The following is an 18,748-nucleotide window of genomic DNA, read 5'->3' as shown; positions in this document are numbered from 1 at the left end:
CCATTCTTGGTTGAACTTTTCGCATTATCAAACTCCATGCAAATATTTTATTATTCTTATCACCGATATAATGAGATATGAAAATCTAAAAATTTTAGCTAGAAGCATAGTAAATTGTGAAAAAAAGAGATCTATATAAATATTGATTGCCACATGTTAGTCACTTCTTTAACGCTGCTTTTAAATGCTTGCAATGTTATAAAAGATAATTTCATTTATCTTTTAATGATAAGAGCGTTTTTAAAAAGCTTTCTTAAAAAAGTGATCCTGAACTAACTTTCAAGATAAACACAGTTAAAATCTCTATTATATTATTAATCGATTCTATTAAAAGTATGCGAATGTTTTGAAATCTTTGTAATTCCTTTAGAAGAGTTTGAAATTGGAACCATACCCTTTAGTTTAATGAAAGAAATATTGCTTATCATTTCGAGAATCTTTCTTATACCCCACAAATTAGCTACGAATTTTCTCGCCGAATGTAATTAAATATTATTGGATCTAGTATGTCACAAGACATTAAAATAAAATTAGGAACCAATTTGTGTAAAAATAACTTTGAATCATATAATGCGGCGAATTTAGTTGAAGGACAAGCTAATACTCATATTATATCTACAGTAATTACTTATATTACAAGGGCTTAGCAAAAGGCGACAAAGTTATCACATTATGTTGGACAATCCCTTATATGGCACCAGAGATTATTATGTCTCATAAATACTATGATAAGCATTTTATGTTATATCCCCTGTCTCGTAATATGGATTATTCATTTTTTAATGCAATCACGATTTCCGCAGCATAAAATATGACGTGATCTTCCAAGACTTCTACATCTTTTTCAAGAGATCTAAGATAACCTTCAGAAATGAAATCCATCACTAATATATACTCAAGAAATAATATAATAAATATTTTAACTATATAATAAATAAATACAAATCTCAGCGCCATTGAAATATCATCTATATCAAGGTATAGTCTTGCGTGGAATTCTTTAGCTTGACTTTGAATACCGTCCTATATGCTCCACTTCCTACAAACCTGTGGCTTCTGAATTAGGTCAATTTCTGCATCAGTGTTCTTAGAACTTTATTAATAAAAAATTCGTATATGAATTATCAAAACTTAAAGAAAATAAATTAGAGAAAATGGTATATAAATTTAAACTATTCTCTAAGTCCCATGAGTCAATGCTGCACTATGCGGGAGAAATTTGTTAGAGACGAATCGGGAAAAGAAAGTATAGGCAGTTTAATATTTTTCTTTAACCTCAAGTACAAAAATTATTTAAGCTATATATGAAATATTATCTTATGAAAGAACGGATAAAAATTATGTAATTGTCAAATATTCGCGGGAAAAAGTATTTGTTACCTTTACCAATTGTTAAGTCATTTCTGAATGGTTTTGACGATAAGGGCATTTTGGATTCCTCTAAGACCATGTTCACTATATTTTGAATATATTTTTTTCAAAATTATCATTTTTTTAAGCACAAATATCTCTAAATTCCAACTTATCCTCTAAGCAGAAATGTTTACATCATTTAACTTCTTCTCTTAATTTATTTTTCTTACTCTTTTTAGCACACCTAATTTATTAATTTGACATTATGCCTTATAAGAAATTATTTGTTATTCGATTTATATATACTTATATATAAATACTAATATATTTTTGAAAATTCGAATCAGATACGAATAATAATAGATTCAAATTATTCATATTAAACGATATTATTCAAAAATATTCAAAACCATTTTTTCCATAAAATTTTTGTTGAGAATATTAGTATTATTCTAAAATTTTCCTAAATATTCAAAATATCCATATGGAACTTTATAATTTTATTTCCTATATTTTTATAGTAATCATTTTATTTTTAATCTAAATACATTTTTGCACTTTAGAAAAATATTTTGAATAATTTAATTTTCAAAAATTCAACTAATCGAATGATGGTTAATTTATTTATTCCCAACTTGTTTTTATCGTTTTATTTCGCAACCTTAAAAACTACCCTATGAGCATCGATAGTAACAATATTTTTCATCTCCCTTTTGTTGTTAGCATGTTTAGTACCCCATAGGAATCGCTTTAAATTCCTACATGTTTTAATAAAATACAAATCATGAGCATTTCTATAATATTTATTTTACCCTCTTTTGAAGCCGTTACGAATTTCTCGTCGTCCACGAGGCAACCACAAATCAAGTTAGGATTATTTCAATAAATGTCTGGAATGATCGCATACATCACGAGTGTCATTATTAACAGATATTTCTCCCACTTTCTTGTCAGTGGATTTTTAACAAATTTATTAAAGAATTTTTATTTTCCCGTTTTGTTTTACTAATAAAATACAAATTAAACATGTCTATAATATTTATAATACCTTCGTTTAGAGGGTTAATAATATTCTCTTTATCTTTATAACATACACCAAATAAATTGTTCATCAAAATATTTTTCACTTTCAACAAATTAATTTTATATAAATGATATATGACGATATGCTTATGATGAGAAGATATTGATTATTGAAAGATAAGATGATTGTTAAATTAAAACTTAATATTGCTATAGAAAAAATTGTTTGTTGAAAAACCTCTTATGAGAATTACAATTATAAACCAGAATTTGAAATTTTAACAGCAATTCCAGTAAAAAAATAAAATATAGACATATGTTTAAGGTAGCTACTAAAATAGCTATGCCACATTTAAGAAATAGATATAATGCTTAATTTTTTTTCACAACAGCTAGTAAAGCGCGCTACATTTTTAAAGTAGCGTTAACAAACATTGTAAAATAACAACTTGGAAAGACCGGAATCTTTTATACATAAAAAAATAAGGGCTTTATTCATTACATAATATCCTTTCGTTGGAAATTAATATTTAAGAAAAATTAATATTTATAAATTATGAAAAACATCTGGGGTCCTTTTTAGCCTTTCGCGGTGCGTGTTATAGTTTTCTATTTTTAAATTTTATTAATTTTTTTTTAAGAATTTAGTTTACGAATTTTGTATTTATGTTATTAAACGTACATGTCCAAGTTACATAACTAAAATTAGTAACTAATTTTTCATGGCCTAAATTTCGGTTCGAATTCATATTTTTTTCGTATGATATTTTAAATGAACCTATATGAGTTTATCAATGAAGCATGATTTATTATGGATCCGAAAATGGCGAGTCATATGACAAAATAGAGTAGATGCTTCCTATGTGCTCGCAAATTATAATTTAACAGGTTAGAATTAAATATTTTCATAAATATAAACATTTTTAGATAAATCTAAGAGTAAATATTCTCGCATCTATCAATGTTACTCAAGTATTAAAGAGTTGTTACCTTTTTAGATCTATAAATAATAGAAGGTAGCCCAACATAATTCAACTGTCTAGGAATTGAGTCAGTATCAACTTTATTAACTGATATAACAAATGGGAATAATATCCCTACCCCTTCAAACTAATCTAACATTCATTTAGAACCAAAAAGGGTATAGAAAAAAAAATTAGATATCCTAATAGATTTGGAGAGAAAGAAATTGAAAAATCAGAAGATGATGACATTTTAATTTTTGTTAAAATCTTTAAAACTTTGCTATTCACATTCAGTAATTTGCAAAATTAAATGTTGATTTACAAATTAATAGAATTTCCAGATGTTTTAATAGAATTCTTAATTTAATTGATATATTTAATATTCATTCATAAATATAAAAATTTCTATTTGAAAAATGTATATTGTAAAATAAAATTTATTATACTTTCTCCACCTTCCCACATCACTTAAAACTGTCATATAATTTACAAAAAACTAATCCACCTTTCGCAAATTCTCACGTTTTCCCACGTTTTGGTTGAAATTCTGGGAAATAGGCTAAAACAACTCCGATATGAAGATTGAATTTCGCAATTAAAGCATTGCCTGCAACTTGATTAATTTAAAATCATTGAATCGAGGATGAAATATGTTTGACACAAAATGAATATTCTGACAACAAAACTCTTTGCGTTTTTTCACTAGCTGTATTTCTGATCACTTTCGCTAAGGAAATTCGAATTTGTTTTCATTGATAATACAATAATGAAAAATAAATTCGCTAATTATGATATACTCGATTTATCTCTTTCTAATAGGCTTAATTAAATATAACCAAGAATTTTAATGGGAATTTTGAATTTCGTTTCGGGAATATTCCTTGGGATATGCACGAAATCCGGGAACGTTTCCGGCTTCTACATTAGTATTAGTTACTAAATTATTTGAAGTTAAACAAAAATAAAAATACTTAAATTAAAGAATAAAATGATATACTGATTTTGTAAAGTATAATAAAGTAACAACTAAAATAAAAAAGAGAGCCAAATAGGCCCCCACAAAAATAATTCTCCCGTCTTTTGAAAATTTTGACCTTGCATCCTTGGTCATCAACTTTCATATATTTTGTAACATTTCATAATAGACAATATAATATTTTAAGAAAATTTTTTGTAATTTTTCGATTTTTACAAAAAATTATAATTTAATAATCGTATGATTTATGTTTAGGTCATTCTCTAAGATTAATAAACAAAGCAAGGTTCATGTTATATTATCAACCTTGAATTATATAATTATTATTTAATAAAAAAACATATCCATACTCAAAGAAAAAATAGTTATTTCATCTGATATCATTTATAAAAAAAATACCTCAAGCCCCACCCTGACATTTGGAGACATGAAATCGAATTCATATGATAACAATTTGAATAAATCTTTGGAAGAAGTTGACGTTGAAATTTTACAATTGATTAGGGAAGTAAAAGACACGCAAAAAAGTGAAATTGAGCTTATTGCTTCAGAAAATTTTGCATCGAAGGCTGTGTTAGAAGCATTGAGTTGCTGTGCTCATGGCAAATATTCTGAGGGTTATCCTCATAGTAGGTTACATATTATAAATATTTCGTTAAAATAATTTATTGAAAACTAAATTTATTACAATATAATGTTGAAAATTATAATAAAATATTAGGCAAACTATTATATATTTAATTAATTATAACATATTTTAAAATAGAGATTATGGCGGCGATGAAGTTATTGATAAAATTGAACTATTATGCCAAAAGAGGGCTTTGGAACTTTATGAACTTGACCCCAATAAATGGGGAGTTAATGTGAAAGTTTATTCTGGATCTCCCGCCAATTTTGCAGTTTACACAGGTAACTTTTATATATATTTTAAGTAGTTATATATGCTATATTTGTTATTAGAAGTTAATGAATTCACTAAATTTAATCTCTTATCTACCATAAACGATAAAAACAATAGTATTGTCGTTATATTTCTAAAGAAAAATTATTCCCCAGAATATTAAAAATTTAGTTAGACATAAAAAAAATTTTAAAACTATTGAAATGCTTACATTTCTATTATCTCAGTTTTTTACTCATTAATTTATTGTATTAAATTTGTTGAAATTAAAATCTTCCTTTTTTTTGCCTTTAACTCTTTTCCCCTTTTTATATTATTTATACTTTTTATTTTGAAAAAATCAAGCTTTGGTAGGCCCTCACGGGAGAATAATGGGCTTGGACCTAATTGATGGGGGTCATTTGACTCATGGATTTATGACAGAAAAGAAAAGGGTTTCCGCTAGTTCCTTATTTTTTGAATCTATGCCTTACAAAGTTATATTTCTCATACTATTCTGAATATTTTTTTAAAAAAAATCATCCTTCTTTTGCCATAAGGGTCAATTTTATTTTATCCCACAAGGGGAGCAAAAGAATTAAGCACCAAATTTAAATTTATTTGGGTAAAATTTTAAATAAAATAGAAATCATGATCACAATAAATGTACACTAATAAAATAAATGTTATATCATAGAGGTCTGCAATGGGCTGGGCTTAACCAAAAAGTCAGCCCATCATTCGGCAACTCTTCCATTTTTCTAAAAATAAAAAATTGTACTACCTATTATAATACTTTGGGAGCTGTGATTAATTATGTGAAGTTGGCCATTTTCTCCATTTTACCCCATACCCAGGGTAAATTGGCATGGCAAAGCATCGGGGTAAAGGGATTAAAATAAATTGAACACAACTGTATTGTTTAATTTAACAAAATATTGCAATTTTGACAGCTATTCATCACTTCTAGTATAAACTAATTTATACAATACCGGAATGTAAAAATTTGTATCAAAAATACATTTTGAATGTACCCATTTTAATTATTCTCCTTATTTGTAACTATTCATAAAGTTTTATTCCAAATAACACACTTTATTTATTAATGTTCATTTTGCACAAAGTATCTTTTTATATGGTGTAATGTAAACGATAATTTTTAAAAATTATCTTTTTACAACTGAAAACAGATGAAACATTCTAACCGTTTTACCCATAGCAACTTTAACCCAAGATGTACGTGACTTCTAGATACACTTTAAACTTCAAATAAATTTTATTTTATAGCTATGGCCTCAAGGAACATCTATGCAAACTTTTATATTCTGAGCCTTCATATATTTTTTTAAAGAAAAAAAAACTAGAGGAGGATTTTTATAATTTTTCGGTAGAAAACAGATTTTTGGCAAAATATCTCAGGAAAGTTCAAAAGATGAACATAGGTAAGAAATTAGATAAAAATACCACACTAATTTAGAGTCTTTATGCTCAAGGGTTAAGAAGTTATTCGCATTAACTTTGCTACCCCGTCGATCGTTTTACCCCGGTCACCCCTACTTTTTAAAATTATTTAGATATTAAATTGGTAAAAAGATACAGATACTTTTACCTTTTCAGTCTAATGTTATTTATAATTTCAAATATTTACTATATTGTTAGATCGATCCCATTACAGGCTTAATTAACTACGATGATTTGGAAAGAAGCGCCAAACTGTTTAAGCCTAAGTTAATAATAGCTGGTAAGAAATTTATTATTTAAACGCCCTATCTTGTTTGTTTTTCGATTCGTCGAAAAAAAACTAGTCATACGCTTTTTCTCCATAAATGAGATAAGATTTATCATAATCAGTTCCTATATTTATATTTTATATTGTGAAAAAAAATAATGACATTAATGGGAAAATTGAGAAAGAACAGTACTACGAATAGTGAGAGACATTTTCGAGAGAGGCAAGAGACATAATATTTTATAATTTCTGATAATTAATCATTAAGCTCGTTTTTTTTTAAAGATTAATATTAAGAAATAAAATTTTTGTTTATAATTTACGTATCTCGCATAGGCATAACCTGCTATTCCCGTCATCTGGATTACCCTAGATTTCGTGCCATTTGTGATAGCCAAGACGCCATCCTAATGGCTGATATGAGTCATGTGTCCGGCCTAGTTGCAGGAGGTCAAGTACCAATTTCCCCGTTCATTTTTTCTGACATAGTAACTACGACCACCCATAAATCATTGAGGGGCCCTAGGGGGGCATTAGTATTTTATAGGAAAGGTATGTTAAATAACATATAATTCAAAAATAACTAAACTATTTATATTGTTTTTTAAAAAAAAGCTTCTCAATCTATTTAGAATGTTCTAAAAGCGCTAATTAAAGCCTCAAATATCATTTAAACTGTAAACAGAAATATTTTATTATAGGTGAATTTCTAAATTATAGTTTCAATTTAAAAAGTATTTACGAAAAATTATTTTTTAAAAGGTATTAAAAACATTAAAGCCAACGGTGAAAAAGAACTTTACGATTACGAAAAGTTGATCAACGAAGCAGTATTTCCTGGGCTTCAAAGCGGATCTCACAACAATGTTATTGCTAGTACGTGCATATAAATTTAAATTTGAATAACATTCACAGTAATTTATCTCATTTATTTCTTCTCGCATTTTAACTTCCTTTTCCAGTTCACTTATTCTTCTAAACTAATATATCTTTTAAAGTACTAAATGCGAAGATTAAAAATGGAATGTTCCTTTTTTAATATTTCCTTGCTCGATTCCTGATTTGAATTTAAATATACTTCTTAAATTAATATAATCTGTTTTTTTAAGGTAATTAAACCCAGGGTTGTGTATTTGATGGGTCAAATACGATTTAATTAATTTACCGATATTTGGGCAAATATGGTCAAATATTGTCAAATTCAAATAAACATTTATTAGAACAATATAACCCTTTTTGTATTCTATAATATTAATTTTATAATAATTTTATATTCATTGTCATTCAACAAATAATGTTTCGCTGTGGAAGAGTATTGTTTATTCATATTTAATATTATCATTTTCTTTAATATTTTTTAATCAATTTTCCTGTTGTCGAGATTTTCAATCGATTTCTGTTTTAGTAAAATTACTAACCCAAATCGACCAATTTCTCTCTGAATAAGAAGTGGAAATAGGAATTTCTAGTAAAATGTCACTTCTTAAAGGATATAGTGAACAAAGCCAATTCCACTAACTTGAGAATCCAATTGTTTCTAATGGACTGCTTTCCACATCAATTGCTATTAAATATGCCGCTTTTACTTGGTTTACTCACTTCCTTAAGGTATTACCAATCAAATTTGTATTTTGTTTACTTTTCATTTGGATAGGGACTACCAAATTTATTTATAATATATATTTGAAAAATCATGATTTTTGGAAAGCTTCTGTGGCCTAGTGAGCAAGAGCGTCGCTTATCAATCCGATGGTTATGGGTTCGAATCCCATCAATGATCATGTTTTTTTTCTTAATCTAGCTTGGTGATTTCGTCCTTGGGGGGGGGGGGGGATGATATATAGGAGGCCGGCACGTGATTCCGTTATAATATATGTTAAAGCATAAGTTGACTTGGTAGTGACCATCATTAACCCTTTTACTTTTGAAATTTATGATATCACTTGAATTATTTTGAACATCACCACTTTGTGAAACGCCTATTTTTTGTATTATATCGCATACTTCAGTAAATCTACTATTAGTAAAATGATCCCCTTGATATTGGGGACCCAATAAATAAGCAGCATTGTGATCATGTATTTATATCGTTTTTACTTTTCCAAATATTTTTTAAAAAAATTTCCGGTCAATTGACCGACTTGTCAACACTGATTAAACCTTCTCGTAGGTAAAAAAAATAATAATAATTTTGGTTTTATATATGATACATTATCAAAGATAAAATATAATTAAGTTTAGAATTTAAAAAATAAGAGAAAAAAAAAGTGTTGATACAAAAATTAATATATTTTTATTTCAAACAAATTTTAATGTTTTTATTTAATTGCAAACTTTATAATCTTCTTTCTTTTTTTTTGAAAATAAGGTGTTGCTGTTGCATTGAAAATGGCACACAATGAGGAATTTAAGCGATACGCTAAGCAAATTATTGTCAATTCTAGGGCGCTTTGCAAAGAACTACAGGACCTTGGATACCATATTGTCACAGGTTTAATATTACTTGCATGTGTTTGCATAAGATTGAATTGTGAAACTTATTTCTTACTTATTCTTTTTATGTGTCCCTTTTTATTATGACTGCTCTTTGGCAATCTTTCTCATATAACTTATTTCTATCTACTTCAATATTTATATATTAGTGCTATAAAACAAAAAAATAAGTTTTGTTGATTTTTAAAAACTTAAATTTATATGCCAAAATATATAGACCCCTTTACTGGATACCAACTCGAATTAATTGAATTGTTGGACAAATTAATTTTTAAAGTACAAGATATAAATAAAAAACTTCAACATTAATCATCAATAATTGATCATAATTTATTACATTTTGCAATTAAAAATACAGAGCGTCACTAGGGGGCGCGCAGGGGCTCGAGCCCCCTGAAAAATTTGAAGAGCCCTTCAAAATTATGAATTTTTTTAAAATACCAAATACAATTTTGAAATTGTTAGCTAAGAAAAGGTAATTTCGAAAATATTAGCCATAAAAAGGTAATTTTGTAAATAATTTAAAAAAAAAATTTTGAGCCCCTTGAGATTGTAAAGGCTAGTGACACCCCTGTAAAAATAGATAGAAGATCTTTGAATTTATAAAAAAAACCTTATAATTTATTTTAACATAACAATAAAAGGCTAAAATAAACATCGCTTGTGGTTTTATGCAGCTAGTGGGTTTTGTGAAATCCGTATTATAGAAACCCATGTGTGCCTATGGCATCCGTAAATTAAATATTCTCCTTCTTATTTTAAATTATATCCGATTCAATTAAGAACATCAAAATCATTTGATATAATTTCCTATCAACCAGATCAGAAAATTATCTCCTATACAGATGGTATGGTTCTATTCTAATCATAAAATCAGAAGAAACTATTAATAATATAAACACTTAAGCTTCTATAGTTCAGGGTAGGACTAAATATAAAGTATAAACTGTAAAACTATCATCATGCCGTCACTAAACGAACACATAAACAACTTTACAGGAGACCAAAAAGTAATAAAAATTACAAACTGCTTTTAGGTCGAAATTTAGATAATAAATTAAATAACAATATAAACTATATCAAAACAAAATATATTTTTTAAAAACAAATAAGAATATATTAAAAATTATATGAAAAAAATAAACAATTTTATAAACTGATTTTTATAAAAAAATATATATTATTTATAACATAACTAATGTATAAAGGTGGAACTGATAATCATATTTTATTGGTAAATTTGACACCCATTCATCTTACGGGCAGTAAGGCGATAAAAATACTCGAGAAAATAGGAATCGCTTGCAGTAAATACACTGTTCCCGGCGATAAAAGCCTTCTTAGCCCGTCTGGCATTAGGTTAGGAACTCCGGCAGTTACTTCGAGAGATATGAGAGATGCGGATATGAAAACTGTAGCTCGTTTTATACATTCAGGTATGTTATATAAATATTTTGAATACAATTGGGTTAAGAAATTGAATTAGAATATGACTTAATTAAGGGACTTTCCCATCTATTTCAATTCGAGGAGCCACTTCCTCCACCCTCCCCCCTTCCCTTCTATACAAATTTTTTTTTTAAATATATGACATTTCCAGATACCAGCATAGATCAAAATCTTAGACCCCACCCATATTTAAAATTTTGTGCTATTTTTCCCCTGTCTGGTGCTTTTTTTTTTAAAGCTTAGTACAGGATTTTTATTTCTGATCCTTTTATGTTAAATAATTTTGGCTATATTTTGCATATTGTTTTAAAGAGAAATTAAAAAATATGTTCAGTAAATGAATATTAAACCCCATTATAAAATTTTCCCATTGATTAATTGATATATTTTTTTGATTCTTAGACACCACCCTTTATTATCTTTTTAAATTTTTAAGCTTAGCCTAGATTTTTATAATATTAATTTTAGACTGACTTTCCGGCCTGCAGATCTCTAATATAATATTGTTCTATTTGCATTTTACAAAATTTATTTAAATAGCTCTCGTAATTATAAAAAAAAATGGAGAATCATTGTTAATTAATTATTTAGAGTGTTTATTATTTATTTTTTGCAATATTCTCTAATTGCCTAATAACATCCAATTAAGAATGCTATACTCGTTTGCTTTGGAAAAATATTTCCATTCCAAGCTTTTACTTAATTTAAAAATATTGCCCATGTGCAGGCTTTTGAACCCGCTAAAATTTTACACTGGGTTCGGTTCAAGGCAAATAAATAAGAGGTAGTCTCGGTTCGCGTTTGGAAGCTCTACCTGAACCCAAGTTTAGAAGGTTCACGTTTATATTAAAAAAAATATTAACAATATGTAAAGTATAAACATTTTACAAATCTAGTCAGGGGATTCATTCATTAAATGCATTAAAAAGTGTACACATATTGAAGTCAGATGTAGTCAGTGTCATTGGTTGTATTAGACGCCATTGAAAGGTATTTCAAAGGCATTTAGACGAAATGCCTTCTCAATTAGCGTATGCTACAGCCAATGCAGCTGACTTCAACGATGAATCGTCAGTCTAAATAAGTATTAATGTCTTTGCTTTACACAGAACCTACTTTTTGTTTATACCTTAGCAGTTAATACATGTGGGTACATGTCTATACCGAGAAAAAAATTTTAGCGCGAAGAGCATTATCGAAAATATAATATTGATTACCGCAGAAAAATATTCGAATACATTTGGCATATATATATTATAGCAAAAATATTATGGCTAATGTATCAGAGCGAATGCATTATTGCAGAAATATTAGAGCGAATGCACTATCGCGAATGCATAAGCGCGAATGTATTAACGCGAATTCATTATCGCAAATGAATTATCTCAGTTGCAATATTAGATGCAGTTTGGTGAAAATTTATCAGCTTTTATACAGACAGAGTGGAATTTGAAAATGGACCTAGGCTTGGGTCTAAAAACAATTTTTTTCGAAAATTGGGTTCGGGCTTTTTATATATTTTTGACTCAAAATATGTAATAAAGATTCAAAAAAATATTTTCTCTGGGATTAGGGTATAAAGTAATTCTATTTTATTATATGTTTAAATATGCGATTAATTATTTTTCCATTAAAGTTGGGACAGTGCAAGCTCAGGCCTAAAATAAAAATTTGGCTGGGCTCGGCCCTAAAAATAAATAAAAATTTTGGGTCAGTCTAAGGCCGAAATTAATTAAATTTACAAAATGTAGAACAAGTCTTATCTAAAACATTGAGCCAAACCTATAATTGGTCCTCTAAAATAATTTTTATTTACCTTTGACAAAACGTGCTTTAATTAGTGAAGGATTTAAAGTTTAATTTTGTTAATTCACTATTTTGACATTATGGGTATAAAACAACTATTAAAGCACAGTTTAATAATTCAAAAATTGTAATTTAGATAGACCAATTTTTGATAATAAATTTTTATAAAATTCTTTTATCACTTAACACAAAAAAAAAGCTAAAGCTCCAACAGGACATGAAACAATATTCAACAATATAGGTAAGTTGTCTATTTGAATGGCTTCACATCTCAGAGCTTAATTAGTGTAATTTCTGATGATGAAATTGCTACTATTGCTTAGGAATAGGGAAAAACAATAAAATAATAATTTCCTTAATTGATCTTTGTTAAGCTCTTGGTTTCTATCGAGTCTTTTTGCCATCTATATGACTAAAGACAAATTCTATAAAAATTAATGTAGATCGAAATAAATAAAAATTCAGCTAAAGTTGAATGAATTGAACAAGCATAGTATATTATTAAAAATTACTTAGCTACTACTTATATGAAGTGCGGCGAAGCCCTTTGCACAGGTAAATATCAGCTTATAAATAAATGAATTTAGCGAGATATATAGTCTTAGAAGATTTATTTATAAAATATACTAGGATCGCGTTCTCTGCTCCTGGTGTTGTTAAACGGCTTGATTTTAGCTGATTTATAAGCTCTAACTCAATATTTTAGCCAAAAAAATATCCAATGCCTCGAGATTTCGCTAATAGATGTCCAAACCTTTGTGTCATCTGAGAAGATCTTCAGGCTTACGTAATATTTTTCTGAATAAAACATTTGAATAGTCGTTTTTAAAAATTTGTTAATAATATTAATTTCTCAATTAAAAAACAAAAGCGGGCATTTTCTATGAAAATTAATGTTTGAAAATAACTTGGATTAAAATGACTGCGATTGATATATGATTGCTACTAATATTATTTTCTCGCTTCAAAAACAGTGGCGGTCATTTTTAAATAATTTATGCTTTGGAATTAAAATGACTGCGATTAATGTCAAGTAATTTGAGCAAGAAATCCTCCCTCCTTTTATTGGGCTCTATTTTTAAAATATAATTCATATAATAAAAAAAATGAATCCTTAATATCAAAGTGAAATAAATATGATAAAGTTGTTATGGCGATAAATTTTGGTAAAGGGGAAGTAAATAAATAGGCGAGACTAGGGCTAGTCAGCGAAAGGGGCTTGTCAGTTCAAAGGATTTTATTTTAAAACAAGAAATGTTTAGAAATGCAAATTTAATAATGTAATAGCAATCTATAATATGTATATTTGTGGCAAAAATTATTTTATTCGCCTCAGCTATTTCAATTCTTTTCTGATAAATATGTTTTTAGGTAATAAATTAAAAGACTTAAACTACAATATTAAGTGGCATAAAAATATGAAAAGTTTAAAAATAACAAAATTGACATGATGTGAAATTTAAAACCCTTCCCATTTCAAAAAGTTTCCTAATTATCATGTTTAGAAATATTTTTTGAGGGTATTAATTATATTATTATCTAGGAGTTAGCAGTATTAGGGCTTGTGGGATCAATTAAATAATGCTTAAAAATATTAGATATTATTATATATATTAATATAAGAAAAATATTCATTGGCTACTATTATTGATCCTAAATCAACTCTATATATTTGCGATAGAATGAGGAAAAGATGAATAAAAATTTCACACATTTTTTAAAATTCAAAAAATGTCATATTGTTTTATTTTTTTATGAATTATTTATATGCATAGTATATTATATTAATAATGTTCATGAAAATAATGGGAAAATAATAATAATTATTCTATAGGAGTCTTAATAAAACAATTGAATCTACAAGCCCCGGGTTTGGGGCTTGTTGGAGCAAAATTTTGCTTTTACTAGAATCTATTTTGTGAAAAATATATAAAATATTAAAAATATTTATTAATGTATAACTTTAGATAGGTGTTTGGGCTATCTCATGACATTTTATAAATTCAAATAAAACAATTATTTTCAGATGATGATTTTCACAAAGGTTGCCCCGTCTCATGAGATCAAAAATTTATTAGACAATTTATCAGGTGGCTAAACGCCTCGTTTTAAATATTACTCTAAAATGTGTCATTCGTTTTTTATGAAATTTCTATTTTATTATGTATTTTATTATTCTCGAAATATTTTATTATTAAGTCGGTTTTTAGATAATTAAGATTAAAAAAAATTAGCCGAACTTTTTCTATTTAATCACAAATTATAACACAAAATATTTCAGTCATCAAACAAATCTCATTATTAAATGCCCTTTATTAACAATATAAAAAACCATACGGTTCACTCAAAATGCAGGTTTCATATACCGAAAAAATAGCAAGTAATAGGCTACTACCTTTTGAATATTACAAACTTGAAAGGAAAATTGGTGAAATATAAAACTTCACTTCGCAAGAAATAATCAAATTGACGTTGATTATTTAGTGTTGTTATACAAGAAGCAAAAGAAATATCATAAGTAGCTTTGTGTTCTTCGTTATAATTTATAATTAAGAAAATAAATTTAAGGAGAGAGTACAGCTATAGACCAACATAATGGAAACCTGTCTAGCTAATTTTGAATGATTAAGAATAAATGAAGGGCTTAAATTTTTTGTCAAACATTAGTATTTTTAATTTTCTAAAAAACTACACATTATCTAGTTATTAAAAAAATTTGAAAATCCTTTAATAAAATATGTAATTAATAGAAGTGACGTGTTTATAGAAATATAAAGTTTTTAAAACACCACGTTTGTTTATTCATAATAAATATACAAATTAAATTTTAATTAAAATGAATTATAGTAAACTCTCGGCTTAATGTAAATACAAATACACAAAATAATTATTAAAACGTCAATTAGGCAGGGTATATAGTTTTTTGAAAAAGGTTCAAACTTGCTAAATGAGTTAGAATATAGCAGTAGAGAGCTTGAAGAATTTCTTTAGAGGAAAAGGGATACGGTAAGAAAATATTAAGGGCCCGGCACTCCCAAAAGGTAAAAAAAATATCTTTTTTGAAATATTTAAATATTAAAAATATATTAATTAATAATTATAAAAGCAGCAAAGGAATTTAATATTTGTCAAAATAAATAAAATTATAAAATTATAAAATTAAATCATTATTAATAAATTAATTCACTGTATTAATTTTGCTTTAATGTATATTCGCAATATTATTTTCGCTGTAATTCGTTCCCTCTAATACAATGGCGATAATAGCTACAATGCATTCGCGATTATACATTCGTTGTACATTCGTGTATTGTTTTCCCTGTAGTGCATTCGCGGTAATGCATTCGCTAAATCTTTTCACGGTAATCAACATTCGAGACTTTTCGCATAAAAATTTCGCGGTATATACGTGATGCGATAAAAATTATCCTTCAAAGATTGATAATAATTTAAAAGTATATATAAAAATTAACTATCCTACATTTAAATTTATCCTAATTTTGGTAGATTTCGAAAATTCAAATTAACATTATAGGTAATCTTAAATTTAAATATTGAAGAATACAAAGATTGCATCTAAAACAGGTCATTTTTAATTTACTTTTATATTTTACTTTAATAAACTTGGAAATGAAAAACAAATCACAAATGGCAATCGAGTTGGTCAGTAGTTACATTTTGCAAAAGTTAGTATTAAGCTAAGCTAGTAGCTTAACGCATGTATTTTGAAGCATTTAGATACATTTTTTTTAGTATTTTACAATGATAAACGCTCAGAATTTTTTCCCATAATTTCTCCGGATTAAAAAAACACTCAAAAGCTAATAATTTTTAACATTGACTTTTGTTAAAGTCTAAGACGATTTTTTGAGCCTTTCATATATTTTTCTGAACTTTGTTTAATTTGAGCGTTTCAATTTTATACTTAAAATTAATATTTTTTCTGAGCAATTGAGTTTTATATCTGAACATTCAGTATTATTTTCTGAACGTCATTTAAGGTTTTTTTATGCGCATTTCAGTTTAATTCTGAGCGTGCAAAGCAATAAAACGACAAATATTTCTTATTTTTAATACTATCTTAGCCCTGACACTAGGCATAGGTATACAGAAATATTTGCTAAACAAAAATCCTAACCCTGAAAATTTGGTAAATCTTAAGGATTTCTCAGCCTTCGTTGATAATGAACCCAAAAATGAAGAAATCAGTCATGACAGCAAAATCATGGTTCTCAAAAAGGGAATAGAAAACTTAGGCCACGAAGTTAAGACTTTCGCCAGTGGATTCCCTTTACCCGGATTCGAAAATTTTTAAAGGTTTTTATATTTAGATATTTCCAATATCTTCATTAGAAAATTATTTTAAAATAATGACATTTTTTATAATTAACATTTTTTTTCTAAATTAATACATTCATATTTTTATCACAGTCATTTTTTTTCAAAATCATTACAGCCATTTAATTTTCATTTGTTACAAATGATTTGACTTTGAAAAATTATTATATAAATAATTAAATTTTATCACGTATGTTTTTTAACTTGCCAATATAGTTTATATATATTTTTAAAGATAATAATAAATCTATAAAGTTCTTCTCTAAAATTATTAAATCGAATTGAGCTAAAAAATATTAGTTAATAATTCTTTAACAGATTTCATATTTATCACATTTGTAAAAAGATGCTTTTCATAAAAAAACCTTCAGAGATGCCCATTTTAAAGTCCAGCCCAATTTTTTTAAATTTTGACCCAATCAAATGTATACCCAACTTCATTGTTTTAACTTTTAAGATACTTATTTTTATTTGTAGCTTGTAAGCAAATTTTTTATTTTATAATATATATTTTATTTATTTTTTTTAAACTTTTAAATGTATTCATTAATTCTTTGTATTTATTTCTACACGCTCATATATACCTGTTTAAAAAAAATTTGAATATCGTTGTTTGTTTTCATAAATATAAATATTGAGTTTAAAATTTGATGCTAGGTGCAGATTAAGCCCAGAGTTGGGCAGGTCCACCGGAAAAAGAATCTATATACAGATATAGATCCTTTATAAAAAGATGGATCTTAGATACATATACTAGTATCTTATTCAAAATATCAAAAAGATACAAGATAAAAAATACTTGTATCTTTAAATGAAAGTATCTTAGATGCAAGATACTTTTATAAAATTAATATTTAATGGTTAGTTAATTATAATAACAGGCCTTTTAATATTACTTTTAACCCATTCTTGCACATGCAACTAGTATATTTTTATTAATTTGCAATTTAAAATAGATTATATCAGCTCATTATTTTATAAGTTAATCAATTTTTCATTAAAATTTGCGGCAGTGTATTTAACATTGTCACAAAACTGAATAACCTTGTAAATGGAGCTGGTGAAGGTATTGCAGTGTTATATTTTAAAAAACATTTCTTAATAGAAGGATAATAATTAACGTATTTCAACAGTCTTTAATATAATTTAAGACCTCCAGCTCAATGTTATCTATATTGTTGAACTCAGCAATATTTGTTTCATCAAAGGAAGAATAATTATGATCTTCTTTATTAGATGTTAAATCAATTGGTGTTATAGTTTAAGCTTGATTATACACTATTAGTATTACATTTAGGGCTTCTTTTAATATATTTATAAATTATTTTTTTTATCACCGAATCAATCCATAAGTTTTTAAAATATGTATGTGATAATGATGTCAAAAAAGCTTCATTATATTAATCATCAAAGGAAAAACTTTCCCAAAACATTTGACCAAACCATCATTTTTTATCTATTCAAAAAATTTTAAATATGGCGAAAGGAAAATAAGGAAATTATTACAAGATTCCGTGAAGAAAATAAGGTTATATTCTGTGATGTGTAAATATTTTAAACATAAATATTAAAAAAACTATATCTGTATCTTTTGTCAATAAATTAAAAAGATACAAGATTTCTTTCAGAATAAAAGTTCTGAGATACAAATACTAGTATCTTATTAAAAATGTCAAAAAGATACTGAGTACAGGATTTTGTATCTTATATACAAATATTGGCGGTACTGCTCA

General features: G+C 26.7%; 1 protein-coding gene across 4 annotated transcripts; it reads left to right on the top strand.

Annotated features, from left to right (window-relative positions):
• Positions 1–4,140: 4,140 nt before the first annotated feature.
• LOC135922370 (serine hydroxymethyltransferase, cytosolic-like) lies at positions 4,141–17,596 on the top strand. Of its 4 annotated transcripts, none has more exons than XM_065456753.1 (10): positions 4,141–4,267; positions 4,723–4,950; positions 5,084–5,229; positions 5,567–5,697; positions 6,860–6,941; positions 7,266–7,481; positions 7,692–7,805; positions 9,298–9,420; positions 10,631–10,858; positions 11,023–11,158. In XM_065456753.1, exons 1-10 carry the CDS (start codon positions 4,230–4,232, stop codon positions 11,112–11,114), a joined length of 1,398 nt encoding a protein of 465 aa, XP_065312825.1. In that variant the 5' UTR covers positions 4,141–4,229; the 3' UTR covers positions 11,115–11,158. The 4 variants fall into 4 exon arrangements, with proteins under 4 accessions (XP_065312825.1, XP_065312827.1, XP_065312826.1 ...); XM_065456755.1 differs by lacking the exon at positions 11,023–11,158 and adding an exon at positions 16,840–16,991 and having other exon boundaries at positions 4,142–4,267; XM_065456754.1 differs by lacking the exon at positions 11,023–11,158 and adding an exon at positions 12,877–13,008 and having other exon boundaries at positions 4,142–4,267.
• Positions 17,597–18,748: the final 1,152 nt, after the last annotated feature.

The sequence above is a fragment of the Gordionus sp. m RMFG-2023 genome, chromosome 1 (genome assembly GCF_954871325.1).
Source record: "Gordionus sp. m RMFG-2023 chromosome 1, tfGorSpeb1-WG-v2, whole genome shotgun sequence".
Classification (NCBI taxonomy): Eukaryota; Metazoa; Nematomorpha; class Gordioida; order Chordodea; family Parachordodidae; genus Gordionus; species Gordionus sp. m RMFG-2023.
This window is presented reverse-complemented; position numbering and strand designations above follow the sequence as displayed.